The sequence below is a fragment of the Leptonychotes weddellii genome, chromosome 2, assembly GCF_054177405.1.
Source record: "Leptonychotes weddellii isolate Sample4059 chromosome 2, ASM5417740v2, whole genome shotgun sequence".
Taxonomy (NCBI): Eukaryota; Metazoa; Chordata; class Mammalia; order Carnivora; family Phocidae; genus Leptonychotes; species Leptonychotes weddellii.
The window spans coordinates 23,245,485-23,261,497 of record NC_138370.1 but is presented as its reverse complement, the minus strand read 5'-3'; the positions used below and the strand labels follow the sequence as shown (position 1 = coordinate 23,261,497).

At 37.4% G+C, this 16,013-nt stretch overlaps 1 protein-coding gene across 2 annotated transcripts in view; it reads left to right on the top strand.

The window, feature by feature from the left end:
* The window catches only part of GTF2E2 (general transcription factor IIE subunit 2), a 66,758-nt gene that overhangs the window by 25,615 nt on the left and 25,130 nt on the right, over window positions 1–16,013 (top strand). For both annotated transcript variants that reach the window (XM_081808600.1, XM_006731641.3), the window contains exons 3-5: window positions 3,174–3,265; window positions 6,592–6,699; window positions 8,274–8,456. In XM_081808600.1, the coding sequence (XP_081664726.1) occupies window positions 3,174–3,265; window positions 6,592–6,699; window positions 8,274–8,456 (383 nt within the window). The remainder of the gene's footprint in view (window positions 1–3,173; window positions 3,266–6,591; window positions 6,700–8,273; window positions 8,457–16,013) is intronic.

Below are 16,013 nucleotides of genomic sequence, written 5' to 3'. Positions count from 1 at the left end.
AGAGAAGTTGAGTGACTATGTTGTACACCTGAAACAATGTAACATTGTCAACTGTACTAAAAATTTTTTAAAATTTCTTCCAAAATTTATTTCTTTATTTTAGAGAGAGCACAAGTGGGAGGGACAGAGGGAGAGGGAGAGATGATGTCAGGTAGACTCCACATGGAGCCTGAGGCAGAGCTCGATCCCTGATCCTGAGATCATGACCCTAGCTGAAACCAAGAATCAGCACTCAACTGACTGTGCCACTCAGGCACCCCTCAAAAAAATTGTTAAAAAATGGCAAAAGAATCCTCAACTGAATATTTGAAGATAGAGTATTTTTATTTATGGTGTATTATTTAGAGTTGTGTGTGGTCCAAGCATAACAGAATCAAGGTTTTAAATTATGGAGTGGCTATTACAGCAACAGCAGACTGAGTAAATGCTTGCTGTGCAGACTTTATTTTATAGTTTACATTATTTTTTTTTTAAGATTTTATTTTATTTATTTATTTATTTTAAAGATTTTATTTATTTATTTGACAGAGAGATAGACAGAAGAGCACAAGCAGAGGGAGTGGCAGAGGGAGAGGGAGAAGCAGGCTCTGCACTGAGCAGGGAACCCGATGCGGGACTCGATCCCAGGACCCTGAGATCATGACCTGAGCCGAAGGCAGATACTTAACCATCTGAGCCACCCAGGCGCCCCTAAGATTTTATTTATTAAAGGGAGATAGTGCGGGTGGGGGGGGGGGAAGAATCTGAAACCAACTCCACACTGAGCGCAGAGCCCAGTGCGGGGCTCGATCCCACGACCCCAAGATCATGACTTGAGCCAAAATTAAGAGCCAGACACTCACCTGATTGAGCCATCCAGGTGCCACCACATTATTTTTTAAAATTACAGATAAATTAGCATATTAGTTTCTAGGACTGTAAAGAGGTACATAGAAATACTCTTACTATCTTCATTCATTCAGCTAATATTTACTATTTACTTTGCCTGGCATTGAGCTAAATGTTCAAGACTCCATGATACACAAAACTGCATGTAGTTCATGATTGAGCATTTGTGTAGTGTCTATCCTTAACATAGTGTCGTCTGCTTTTCATAGTGTCCCCAGTTAATGTAGGATAAACTTAATATTTTACTAAAGTTAAACAAGAAAACATATCTGCATTTATGAATTTTTATACTCTGACAAAATAATAGCCAGTTTCAGATGGAATAGTCTGTATTAAAGACTAGTTAATGATTCTTATACAAGGCAGTATCACAGTGTTTACAACTGAATTTGAATCTGTGTTCTTCTGCATAGTGCTCTTACTTTTCTTATGTTTAAAAGGGGACAATGAGGGGCGCCTGGGTGGCTCAGTTGGTTAAGCATCTGCCTTGGGCTCGGGTCATGGTCCCAGGATCCTGGGATCGAGTCCCACATGGGGGCTCCCTGCTCAGTGGGGAGTCTGCTTCTCCCTCTCCCTCTGTTCCTCTCCCCCACTTGGGCTCTCTCTCTCTCTGGCAAATAAAAAAATCTCCTTTAAAAAAGAAAAATAAAAGGGGACAATGATACCTCCTAAATAAGATTTTTCGGAGGGATTAAATGAGAAAATCAAATATTCAGCATGGTACGTGGTAAATAATAAGTATTCAGTAAATGTTACTTTTATTGTTAAAGTGTCCTGAACACCTTGGGAAAATGAACCATGTAGGTAGTATTTCATAATTGAAATAATGAATGTGAAAGCATACCTGTAAGGCATCCATAATACTACTTTTGGAAACATAGTAGGCTGTAATGTGCCAATTAAGTTGTTGTCAAAATTAAAGCAGTGATTTTTAAAGGAAAATTACATATCAAATCTCATTTTAGTCTCAAAAAAGCATATTTAGTAAAGTCTTTTCATAAATTGATCTCAAAGAAGTATTATGTTGCCATCTAAAAGCTATTCTTTTGGCTCTCTGACAATTGTTATATTTGACTTGTTCTAATGCATTCTTTTTTTAAAATTATTATTACCAAGCTGGTGCCAGAGATACGCCCCCCTCCCTTTTTATTTAACCTCTTCCTTTGTGGATCAGCAGCCACAAGGGAACTTAATATATCTGAGTTGATGGTTTGTTAATAGAATGTGTACTTATGACTAATGGAATGCACTTGTGATTCCTGGTAGCATTAGGATTTCTGCCTATAAAATGCAACAAAATGATACAAGTTCTGAAACAAATTGTCTTCTATACAGTTTGCTCCTTGTTTCATACTATCATCCTTTTTTAAGCATCCATGTTTATGCAGTTTCAGTGGCTATGAATTTTTTCCTTTTTTTAAATAATTTTTTCCCTAATTAATCTCTAAAGTTTAATTAGTTATGGTATCATTTCTTTTAATTCCCATTAGTTCCCATTTGTTTTAAGTTGAGAGGCCAGAAATTGATGTAATAGGTGATAAATGGAACTTTTTATCCCTTTGAAGTAATTGACTCATTTCTCATGGTTTTGAGTCTGTTAGAAAAGCTCTATGGATCAGTTTGAGATTTGTATTGTCCTCTTGTTTAAAAAGCCATGCTTCTAATCTTGGGGATAAATCTAATCATAATTGAAGGAACAGTGAGACAAAGGTACTTACAGAAGAAATGTATTTCACTTTTTTTTTTTTTTTTAAAATGCGCTCCAACCTACTCACAACCCTGAGATTGAGTTGGATGCTTCACCAACTGAGACACCCAGGTGTCCCCAGAAAAAATTATTTTATTTTATTTTTAAAGATTTTATTTATTTGTTTGACAGAGACACAGCGAGAGAGGGAACACAAGCAGGGGGAGTGGGAGAGAGAGAAGCAGGCTTCCCGTGGCGCAGGGAGCCCGATGTGGGGCTCGATCCCAGGACTCTGGGATCATGACCTGAGCCGAAGGCAGACGCTTAACGACGGAGCCACCCAGGCGCCCCAGAAGAAATGTATTTTAATGCTTTTGAATTTATTAATACTTTGTTCCTATCCTTGGTGGGAAAATTGATAAGTTTATTATATACTCAAAGATTTGAATTTTCACCAAAGTTTTACATGGTAGAATTCACTAGATGGAAAAATGCAAATCAAATATTTTACTAGAGTTAAAATTCATCTTAGTTGCTTAAAAGTCGTAATCAAATCTATATGACAATGTTATAGTTGTTTTTTGAACCTCATTTTCAGATCATAGCAATGGATCATTTAACTTGAAAGCTCTATCAGGAAGCTCTGGATACAAGTTTGGTGTTCTTGCCAAGATTGTGAATTACATGAAGGTAAGTACTTTTCTCAAATAACACACATTCTATGTAAGTTTTTGGCAGAGGAAGAGGATTGGGGTTTCAGAAGTAAATTTGTATATATATGTCAAAATTTATCAAATTGTATGTTTCATTACGTGCAATCTGTTGTATCCTTATTACATCTCGATAAAACTAAATATAATGCTTCAAGCCTTTTACATTATATCGAATTAGCACTGCAGTGAGTCACCTAAGTATATTTAATTTACATTAATTCAAGTATACAATTTCAGCCCACCATTTCACTTAAAATTATGCCCAGGCAATAGGTATATTCACTTCTTAATTACTCAGGACTTGCTGGCAAAACCAGTAGAAGGAAGTGAATGATTTGCAGGTTGTTACTTCCACTGATGTGAAAAGTAAAAACTACATAGTTGAGACATATGGTGGTGATGGTTTTTCTGCATCTTTGGAGGAAAAACTAGAGAATTACTGAGGGTCTTAGGAAAATATTGACTCACAAAAGACTTAGAATTTAAGATTTGATGGAAGATTTACTGTTTTTTGAAGTAAGTTTTGAAGTTTTGATTATGGCATTTTGGCTTTACCAAAGACTCTGAATCTTATTAAAGTGAAATTTCATTTATTGCTAAATGGCTAAATGATTTCAGATTTGCCCCCTTCCTCTGCCAAACTCATTCCTGTTTAGTTACTAGTTGTATCTCTTGAAAAAAGAGTGCTGTATTTGTTATTTCAAATTTCAGCTATGGATTGCTTAAAATGTAAATCAAGTTTTTATGTTAGGGCTTTTGTAATTTAAGAGACTTAATGTCTGGCTGTGTCTGAAATCTGTAGTTTGTATTTGATTTGTAGTAGAAATCTGTTAGTTTGTAATTTCCTATTATCAAATAATACACTTTGACACATGTTTCCTATTCATTCATTCCATCCACTCATTCCCCCATGTGGTAAACGATTATTAAAACCTACTGTATGCTATTTATAGCACTATTGGTGGGACTACTCAGAAAAAAAGTATGCCCTCATGGCTGTTAGTCTGTTGAGAGAGATTGACATTCAAATGTCATGTTTTTGCTACTCTGCTGGTACAGTTTTCACTAATCTAGATGATCTTTACTTCTACAACTTTCTTTAGGACTGTGATCTTCAAGTTTTGTGCTCAGTTATTTCCTGAAACAATTTTGAGAAATTGTGTATCTCTTTGCACATACTTAAATTGACAATTAGTTTTTCAGCAAAAGTTTAAATAGGATGGAATTTCTGACATATCGTAACATTTCAACAAAATACCTCTTTTACATTTATCTAAGGGGATCTAAATCCCATTATTAATTAAAAATATAAAAACTGCTCCTGGGTGGCGCAGTTGGTTGGACAACCAACTCTTGGTTTTGGCTCAGGTCGTGATCTCAGGGGGGTGAGATTGAGCCCCACATTGGGCTTTGTGTTCAGCTCGGAGTCTGCTCAAGACTCTCTCCCTGGGTTACCTGGGTGGCTCATTTGGTTCAAATGCGTTTGGCTCAGGTTATGATCCCAGGGTCCTGGGATCGAGCCCCATGTCAAGCTCCCTGCTCAGCGGGGAGTCTGCCTCTCCCTCTCCCTCTGCCGCTCCCCCGCTTGTGCTCTCTCTCTCTCAAATAAATAAATAATCTTAAAAAAAAAAAAAAAAGTCTCTCCCTCTCCCCCTCCCCCCACGTGTGTGCATTCACTCTCTAGAACAAATAAATATTTTATTTTTATTTTTTAAAGATTTTATTTATTTATTCGACAGAGAGAGAGACAGCGAGAGCAGGAACACAAGCAGGGGGAGAGGGAGAAGCAGGCTCCCCACTGAGCAGGGAGCCCGATGCGGGGCTCGATCCCAGGACCCTGGGATCATGACCTGAGCCGAAGGCAGACGCTTAACAACTGAGCCACCCAGGCGCCCCTAAATAAATCTTTAAAAAAATCATAAAAACAAACATATGGTTGGCAATTTTAGTTATTTTCCTTTTGAACCTACAAGTCTGTTCTGGTACTCCCACTGCATTTTAGCTTAATGTTATGTAATTTTGTGCTTGAAAATATATATGTTTTTAAAGATTTTATTTATTTGAGAGAGAGAGCATAAGGAGGTGGGAGGGGCAGAGGGAGATCAGGACCCCGAGATCATGACCTAAGCGGAATGCAGCCACTTAACTGAGCCACCTAGGCGCCCCTATGCTTGAAAATGTTTTAATCATCATCAAACTTTTTTGCCACAATAATATATATGTTAGAAATGTTTTTCTCGTGACCATAAGGTTCTAAGTACTATCACAATTATTATTTTATTTTTAAAGATTTTTATTTATTTATTTGACAGAGAGAGACATGGTGAGAGAGGGAACACAAGCAGGGGGAGTGGGAGAGGGAGAAGCAGGCTTCCGGCGGAGTAGGGAGCCCGACACAGGGCTCGATCCCAGGACCCTGAGATCATGACCTGAGCTGAAGGCAGAAGCTTAACGACTGAGCCACCCAGGCGCCCCTATCACAATTATTATTATTATTAGCACACAGTTCATTAGAATAACTCATGTATATTAAAATTTGGATAAAATTCAGTTTATATATAATAATTACTCAACAGAGGTCCATTTTTATTCATTTTTTAAAAAAGGTTTATTTATTTTAGAGAAAGAATGCACGAGCAGGGGGAGGGGCAGAGGTAGAGAATCTTGAAGCAGACTCCCTACTGAGCACAGAGCCCCACATGGGGCTGATCCCACAACCCATGAGATAATGACCTGAGCTGCAACCAGGAGTTGAACACTTAACTGACTGCACCACTGAGGCGCCCCTCTGTGATTTTGTTTTTAAAGATTTATTTATTTATTTTAGAGAGAAGAGTGCGTGAGCAGGGGGGAGGGGCAGACAGAGAGGGAGCGAGAATCTCAAACCAACTCCTGCTGAGTGCAGAGGCTGACGTGGGGCTTGATCTCAACCGGAACTGCAGTCAAGAGTTGGAAGCTTAACTGACTGAGCCACCCAGGCACCTTTCTATGATTTCTTTGTGTCATTTTCCTGTTAGGCTTTTGGGTCATTTTCCTGTTAGGCTTTGGGGGCTGTTAAAATATTAGGAAGATTAGCTCCTTGTGATATGAGGTGAAAATATTTTTTTTCAGTTTATCATTTGATTTTATAGAGCTATGAGTTTGAACCTGGTTCTGATTTTATAGTCCATTCTCTTCATCACTATAATTGTATTGCCTCAAATAATACATGTTCTACATTCCTGAAAGATTCACTTGTATCTATTATTTAATGCATCTAGCATTTTAAAACTGTCTCTTAGTAACATTTTCTTCCCTCAATAGACACGGCATCAGCGGGGAGATACACATCCTCTCACTTTAGAAGAAATTTTGGATGAAACACAACATTTAGATATAGGACTCAAGCAGAAACAATGGCTAATGACTGAGGTAAGAATAGCCTTAAAATGGAGTTAAAAAAAATTAGTTGGTTACCATGAAATATTTGCTATAACTAAGGTTTTTAATATACTGAAATCTGTTATTTTTACTTTTTCTTAAAATAACTGGTATAGGGTCTTTGTTTTTGTTTTTAACATATTTTTTGAGGTGGTTTGATTTGTTGGTTTTCTTAACTTACGTATCTATTTAAAATGTTAAAGACTTTTAGCATAAAAATTATAAAGAAATCAGTCATTTTACCAGTTCCATTTAAGTTTTTACAGAATAACTGATACTTTTTTAATTGCTAAATTTAGAATTGTATTGTTTTTACATATGTTTTAGAACATTTAAACCATGAGGTAGTGTAGGGATAGTGAGATATTTGTTATGCTCATACTACTATTATGACTTGATGGTGATGTTACTGCCTCTGACAGATTACTTGGAAAACGAATCCTTACATTGTGTATGTATGCACATCATTGTAGGAAAAGAAACCCCACAATAATCACTGACCCTGCTAATTTGGAAATGAACAGCATTTTTTAAAATTCACACATTTCCATCTTTTCTATTTAAGTATGAAATGACAATTAAGAATACTTTCTGGGACCAGTGTTGTAGTCTAAAGTCAAATGTAAAATTCCTAAAATGTAATTCAGTAATGTATTTTACTGAGCAAAATATTGTTCTTGATTTTTGTAATATAAAATCAACAATTAGTAACATTATAGTTCATCGTATTAGTGATATACAAATAGTTATAATCCACATTTAAATTCTGTTGCTTTACCTAATCTTCAAATTTGATAGACTACCAACATTAATTAAAAATTATTTTTATTACTATTCTGTTCTCCCTCCTTTCTTCTATGTTTCTTCTCTTTCTCCTTTCCAGGGTCAGGCTGGCAGCTGCAGAAGAAAATAAATAGGGTAGCTCTTCCTTGAAGAGCTTTCCTTCTGGTAGTAGCTGTACAGCAGAACTGACTAGGAATATAATTATATTCAGTAATTCCTGCATTCCTACTCAGTTTCATTCTCAAGCTGCCACTATAGGTAAATTTCTTATATGCAGTAGTCTGGTGCTTTTCAGTTCCTTCCACACCTGTAGGTGCCATTTGATACCAGGTGGGGCAGACTGTTGGTATATCATCCCAGGGTTATGTTTCACACATAATGCCAATATATGATAAACTATACTTTGAGGGTGGGATAGGCGATACCTAGTTCACTTTGTCTATTAATGTTAACTGGCATTTATTCTTTTTTATCTTTTATTTTCAAAAGAATATGGGTACAGTTTCTTCAGATCAGTTGTGATAAAATGGTTTTTCTCATCTAAGGAATTAATGTAATAATAAAAAGTTTCTTTTCTAAAAAGTGAGCAACATGCTGATCTCTACCTATTGGTTTTTTTTATCCTGGATGTCCAGTATTTTAGATTGCTAGTTGATATTCACAGGATACTTTTAATTTACAATTGTATTGGGTATCGATATTTTTAAAATAATTAGTATAATTTAAGAATGGGTACATGGGGTTTCCTTTTGTTAATATATCACATTGTGTCACTGTTACAGGCATTAGTCAATAATCCCAAAATTGAAGTAATAGATGGGAAGTATGCCTTCAAGCCCAAATACAACTTGAAAGATAAGAAAGCCCTACTTAGGCTGTTAGATAAGCATGACCAGCGAGGCTTAGGAGGAATTCTTTTAGAAGACATAGAGGAAGGACTCCCCAATTCCCAGAAAGCTGTCAAGGTAACCTCACTTTTCTTTCTATGCCTCAGTATAATTTGAATTAATAATGTCTTGTTTTAAGAAAACAGCAAGTGTTTTTAAATTTTTATTTTTAAAGTTTACATTATATATACTTGGGGTTGTGGTGAGCCAGTTGAAGATTTGAAGTTTGGGTCCTGTGCTACAGAGCAGGACAGAGCACAGCCATTTTTGTGTAACTTTGACAGCTCCCTTTTGTGGTGGTTTTGGGTATGAGTGCATCTTCAGAATATTTCTGGAAAGGTTTTCTCAAAGACACTTCAGTCTTTTTCTCAGAAGTTACGTTTGTATACAAGAGCTGTTTCAACAATGCTCGTAGACACTGCTAACCTAAGGAACCAGAGGTATTAAACACGAAAGCATTGACTAATAACCTGGCTGTTTTAATTCCTAAAAAGCTATCAGTGAAAGCCATACAGATTACATTTCCAGTTTAAAGTTGGAACTCAGTTGGAAAGGCTGCTAGTCTCTGTTCTTCACAGTTGCTAATGATTGATGCTAATTGTTGATGGTTCATTTGTCTTGCTACCTCTGGAGTAAAACTTGCTCCTTTCTCTCCTGTACTTCTTGGTAATTAAGTGACACGTGTTACCCTATAAGTCATTGAGGCTCTGTTTATTTTTTTCAGTTTTGTTTTGTCTTGTTTTGATCTATTGTCAAGTTCATGGACTTTTCTTCTTTACCTCTAATTTGTTATAAATTCCCATTGGTGAATTTTTTATTTTAGAGCTAGTATTTTTCAGTTCTAGGCTTTTCATTCTTTTTTTATATTTTCTGTTTCTTTGCTGAGATTTTTTTTTTTTCATTCATTATAAGCCTGTTTTCCAGTACACTCTAGAGTATAATTTCTTGCAACTGCTTTAAAATCCTCTTTTTCTAATTTAACAGTTGGGTCATCTTGGGGCTGGTCTGCACTTCGTTTCTCGATTATGGGTCATGTTTTCCTGTTTCTTTGTATGTCTGATAAATTTCTGTTGAGTCTTAAATTTTGTGAATTATATGTGTAATAAAGACTCAAGATTCTGTTATATTCCTCCAGAGTGTTTTTGTTGGTTTTTGTGTATAAATGGGCAGTTACCTTGGCTAGACTCAAACTCTAAACTTTGTCTTCTTTGCAGCGGGTGGCATATAATACATCTTTTTTAGTCTTTGAACTCTTTTGAAAATATCCAGAGTTTATAGTAAGTTTTCTGTAAAAAACAAACAAAAAAAAACCAAAAAAAAAAAACTTACCTTAGAAGGGACTTGGCTATTACCCGAAGCAGAACCCTTTTCAGATTTGAAATAGGATTTATTTTTAAGGTGTGTATTGAATGAGCTACTCCTCAGGGTTGTTTTTTTAGTTAAAAAATTTTTTAAAAATTGTAGTAAAAACTATCACATAAGGTAAAAGTTTGACATATTAAGCATGTCTAAGTACAGTTCATTAGTGTTAAGTATATTCACATTGTTGTGCAAGAGATAATCCGGAACTTTCACATTTTATAAATCCACTAAACAGCTTTCCTTATCCCACTTCTCCAGTCCCTAGCAAGCAACATTCTACTTCCTGTGATTTTGACTACTCTAAGTAACTCAAATAAGTAGAATTATATACATTCTTTTTTTAAAATTTTTTTTATTTTTTTATTTATTTGCGAGAGAGAGAATGAGAGACAGAGAGCATGAGAGGGAGGAGGGTTAGAGGGAGAAGCAGACCCCCTGCTGAGCAGGGAGCCCGATGTGGGACTCAATCCCGGGACTCCAGGATCATGACCTGAGCCGAAGGCAGTTGCTTAACCAACTGAGCCACCCAGGCGCCCTAATTATATACATTCTTGTCTTGTGATTGGCCTATTTCACTTAGCACAGTATCCTCAAGGTTCCTCCATGTTGCAGCATTTATCAGCATTTCCTTCCTTTTTAAGGCTGATAATACTACATTGACCAGTTTGTTTATCTGTTTGGTTTCTCCCATTTTTTAGCTGTTGGGAATAATGCTGCTATTAACATATTTTTTAAAAAATCTCTCTTCAAGACACTGCTTTCAATTCTTTTTTTTAATTTTTAAAAAGATTATTTTATTTTATTTAGAGAGAGAGTGCACACAAGTAGGGGAAGGGAGAGGAATAGGTAGAGTCCATGCTGAGTGTGGGAGCCTGATGCAGGGCCAGATCCCATGACCCTGAGATCTTGACTGCAGTTGAAATCAAGAGTCAGATGCTTAACTGACTGAGCCACGCAGGTGCCTCTCTGTTTTCCATTCTTTAGGGTATGTAACCAGAAGTAGATTTGCTGGATAATATGGTAATTCTGTTTTTAATATTTTGAGGAACCACCATACTGTTTTCCATAGCAGCTTTACCATATATATACATATATATATATACATATATATGTGTGTGTGTATATATATATATATGTCTTTTTTTTTTTTTTAAGATTTTATTTATTTGACAGAGACACAGCGAGAGAGAAGGAACACAAGCAGGGAGAGTGGGAGAGGGAGAGGCAGGCCTCCTGCGGAGCAGGGAGCCCAATGGCAGGGCTCGATCGCAGGACCCTGGGATCATGACCTGAGCCAAAGGCAGATGCTTAACGACTGAGCCACCCAGGCGCCCCCCTTTTTTTTTAAGATTTTATTTATTTGACACAGAGAGAGGGAACACAAGCAGGGGGAGTGGGAGAGGGAGAAGCGGGCTTCCTGCGGAGCAGGGAGCCCAACATAGGACTCGGTCCAAGGACCCCGGGATCATGATCTGAGCCGAAGGCAGACGCTTAACGACTGAGTACCCGGGCGCCCCTCCCATTTTATATTCTTGGCAGTAGTGCACAGGTGTTCAGATTTCTTCATGTCCTTTTGCCAACACTTATTTTCTGGGTTTTTGTTTTCGTTTTTTTTAATAGTAGCCATTCTAATGGATATGAGGTTTTATCTCATTGTAGTTTTGATTTAATAATTAGTGATATTGAGGCTATTTTTTTCATGTGCTTATTGCCTATTTGTATATATTCTTTGGAGAAATGTCTGTCAAATCTTTTGCCTATTTTTGAATTGAGTTGTTTTGCTTGTCCTTGAGTCATAGGAGTTCTCTATGTATTATGGATATTAATCACTTATTAGATACTTGATTTGCAAGTATTTTCTCCCATTCTGTGAGCTGCCTTTCTACTCCATTGATACTGTCTTTTCATGTACAAAATGCTAATACTTTTGTGTAGTCATATTTGTCTTTTATTTTGTTGCCTTTGGTGGCATTTCCAGGAAATGAATGCTAAATCCAAGATTAGAAGCTTTTTGCCCTAAGTTTTCTTCTAAGAGTTTTGTAGTTTTAGAGCTTACATTTAGGTCTCTAATCCATTTCAAGTTAATTTTCACATATGGTGTTCGGTAAGGGTCAAGTTTCATTCTTTTGCATGTGGATATCCACTTTCCTAGCACTTTTTGTTGAAAAGATTGTCGTTTCTCCATTGACTGTCCTGGCATCCTTGTCAAAAGTCGTTTGACCGTACGTGTGATGATTTATTTCTGGGCTCTCTCTTTCACAGTCTTTATGCCAGTACTACACTTTCAATTACTGTGGATTTGTAGGAAGTTTTGAAATTAAGAAGTAAATCCTCCAGCTTTGTTCTTCCTTTTCAAGATTGTTTTGGTTATTTGGAGTCCCTTGAGATTCCATACGAATTTTAAGATGGGTTTTTCTATTTCTGCAAAAAACATCATTGGGATTTTGATAGGGATTGCACTGAATCTGTAGATCACTTTGGATAGTTATCTACATATTAATCTGTAAACCTGGGATGTGTTTACATTTATGTTGTCTGGTTTCTTTCAGCAGTATTTTAATTTATTTTTAAAGATTTTATTTACTTGAGAAAGAGCACGAGCAGGGGGAGGGGCAGAGGAAGAGGGAGAAGCAGAATCCCTGCTGAGCAGGGAGCCCAACTTTTGGGGCTCCATCTCAGGACCCCAGCATCATGACCTGAGCTGAAGGGGGGCACTTAACCGACTGAGCCACCCAGGTGCCCCCTCTCAGCAGTGTTTTATAGTTTTCATGGTGCAAGTCCTTCACCTCTTTAAGTTAATTCCTAAGTATTTTATTCTTTTTGATGCTTGTGTGAATGGAATTGTTTCTGTAATTTCCGTTCAGATTGTTCATTGTTAGTATATAGAAATGCAACTGATTTTTGTGTGTTGACTTTGTATCCTGCTATTTTGATGAATTCTTTTATTCTAACAGTTTGTTTTGAAACATATAACATTATATTTTGGGTGTATAACATAATGGTTCAGTATTTGTATATATTGTGAAATGATCACCATAGTAAGTCTGATTAACATCGTCACCATACATAGCACCAAATTTTTTTTAGTGATGAGAACTTTTTAAGATTTATTCTCTCCGGGCGCCTGGGTGGCTCAGTTGGTTAAATGACTGCCTTTGGCTCAGGTCATGATCCTGGAGTCCCAGGATCGAGCCCCACATGGGGCTCCCTGCTCGGCAGGGAGTCTGCTTCTCCCTCTGACCCTCCCCCTCTCATGTGTTCTCTCTCTCATTCTCTCTCTCTCTCTAATAAATAAATCTTTAAAAAAAATTTATTCTCTCAACAGCTTTTAAATATGCAATACAGTATTAACTGTAGTTACCATGCTGTACATTACATCCCCATGACTTACTTTATAACTTGATAGTGTGTACCTTTTGACTACTTCATGCATTTTCCCCATCCCACACCTGCTGTGTCTGGCAACCACCAAGGCTTTGTTTTTTCTTTTTCTTAGATTCTGCATGAAGGTGAGATAATACAAATTTGTCTTTCTCTGTCTCACTTATTTCACTTAGCATAATGCCCTCAAGGTCTATTCATTTTATTACAGATGGCAAGATTTCTTCTTTTATGGCTAGGTAATATTCCATTTATATGTGTGTATCATATTTTCTTCACTTGATCTTAGCCAAAAGGCTGAGAAGCGATTCATATTTTTTTATCCAATTATCCATCAATGGACACTTAGGTTTTTATATCTTGGTTATTGTGAATAATGCTGTGTACAAGGGGGTGCATATATCTTTTTAAGTTAGTGTTTTTTGTTTCTTTGGATAAGTACCAGAACTGGATTAATGGAGCATACAGTTGTTCTATTTTTAATATTTTGAGGAGCCCCTGTATTTTCCATTGGTTGCACCAGTTTACATTCCCACCAGCAGTACCTGAGATTTCCCTTTTCTCCAACAATTATATCTGATCTTTTTAATAGCTATCCTGACAGGTGTGAGATGATCCGTCATTGTGGTTTTGCATTTCCCCGATCAGGTTGAGCATGTTGGTGGCCATGTGTAGGCCTTCCTCTTTGGAAACATGTCTGTTGAGATCCTCTACCAATTTTGAAATTAGATTGTTTTTTGATATTAAGTTTCATGAGTTCCTTATATAGTTGAGATATTAACCCCTAATCAGATATGATTTGTTTTTCTTTTTGCTCTTCTGATTGGGTGATTTCTACTACCCTGTCTTATGCATCACTGATCCATTCTTCATCATCTGATCTGCAATTGATTCCCTATACTGTGTTTTTCATTTCAGTTACTATATTCTTTAGTTCTGATTCTTCAGCTCTCTTTTTAAACTTTCTCTTTGTTGAAGTTCTCACTGTATTCTCCTATTTTTCTTCTGAGTTTGGTGAACATCTTTTTGGTCATGACATTGAACTTTTTTTTAAGGTTTTATTTATTTATTTGACAGAGAGCACAAGCAGGGGGAACAGTAGAGGGAGAGGGAGAAGCAGGATGCCTGGGGCTCGATCCCAGGACCCTGGGATCATGACCTGAGCCGAAGGCAGATACTTAACCATCTGAGCCACCCAGGTGCCCCAACATTGAACTTATTTGGTAGATTGCTTACCTCCATTTCATTTAGGGTTTTTGTTTTTTGTTTGTTTGTTTGAAGCTTTGTTTTGTTCTTCTGGAATATATTCCTCTGTCTCCTTACTTTGCCTAGCCGTGTATACTAGTTAGATCAGTTATGTTTCCCTGTTTTGAAGGAGTGGCTTTATGTAAAAGGTGTCCTGTGGGGCGCAGCCGTGCAAACCCCCTTCATTACCTGAGGCAGGTACCCCAGGGGTATCCCCTTTGTGGGCTGTGTGCACTCTCTTGTGTCTGGGCCACAGTTGGTGTGAACTTGTTGATGTGCAGGACTGTCCTCCTTTGTGGCTGTGAGGCCCAGCGGCAGCTGCTAGTGGTACACTGGCGAATGGGGCTGACCCTGACCCATCTGGCTGAGAGGCCCGGCTGCAACAACTGCAGGCACTCTAGTGTGCATGGCTGGCCTCCCCAGGGTACGGGCGGCTTGGGGGCGGATTGCTGGTGCCATTGGAAGCTGTCCACTGGGGGATGTGTTTTGGAGGGGCTCAGATGCTTGCTGAGGCTGCCTGGAATCTCTTTCTTTGATTGCAGAGTTTAACCATCTTTTTAATTACTTACAAGGGGATGTCATTTTGCTATTAGTTTTCTATATGCCTTCTTGCATTTTTGTTCTTCCTTTTACTGCATTACTGTTTGTGTTTAGTTGATTTTTTTTTTTTTTTTTAGAGAGAGAGAGAGTGGGGGGAAAGGCAGAAGGAGAGGGAGAAGGAGAATCTTAAAGCAGGCTCCAGTGCCCAGCATGGAGCCCGATGTAGGGCTCCATCTCACCAACCCCAAGATCATGACCTGAGCCGAAATCAAGAGTTGGATGATTAACTGACTGAGCCACCCAGGTGCCCCTGGTTGATTTTTTAAATATTAAAATGTTTAAATTGCTATCTCATTTCCTTCATGTATCTTCTATAGCTATTTTCCTTGTGGTTACCATGGGGAATATTTGACATCCTAAAGTTACAACATTTGTATTGGTTTGTATTTATATTAGCCTAACTTCAGTAGCATATTAAAACTCTACTCCTTTACAGCTCCATTCCCACCCCTTTTTGTTGTAAAGGTCACAAAATTACATCTTCACACATTGCTCCAAAACATAAACTAATAATTCTTTTAAATCTGTTAGTCTCTTAAATTATGTAGAAGATAAAATTTGGAGGTACAAAACAGTTACAGTGATACTAGTTATTAGACTGATAATTGCTTCTTAAAAATGTATTAGTCTCTTAAATCTGTAGAGAACAAAAAGTGTAGTTACAAACTTCTGCTGCAGTGATACTAGCTTTTTTTTTTTTTTAATTAATGTATAATGTATTCTTTGTTTCAGGGATACAGGTCTGATTCATCAGTCATTTAAAAAATTTTTTTAATTTTTTTTTTAGATTTTATTTATTTATTTGAGAGAGAGAGACAGAGATAGTGAGAGAGAGCACAAGTGGGGAGGAGAGGGAGAAGCAGGCTCCCCGCAGAGCAAGGAGCCTGATGCGGGACTCGATCCCAGGACCCCGGGATCATGACCTGAGCCGAAGGCAGATGCTTAACTGACTGAGCCACCCAGGCGCCCTGTGATTCATCAGTCTTAAACAATTCAGTGTTCACCATAGCACATACCCTCCCCAATGTCTATTACCCAGCCACCCCA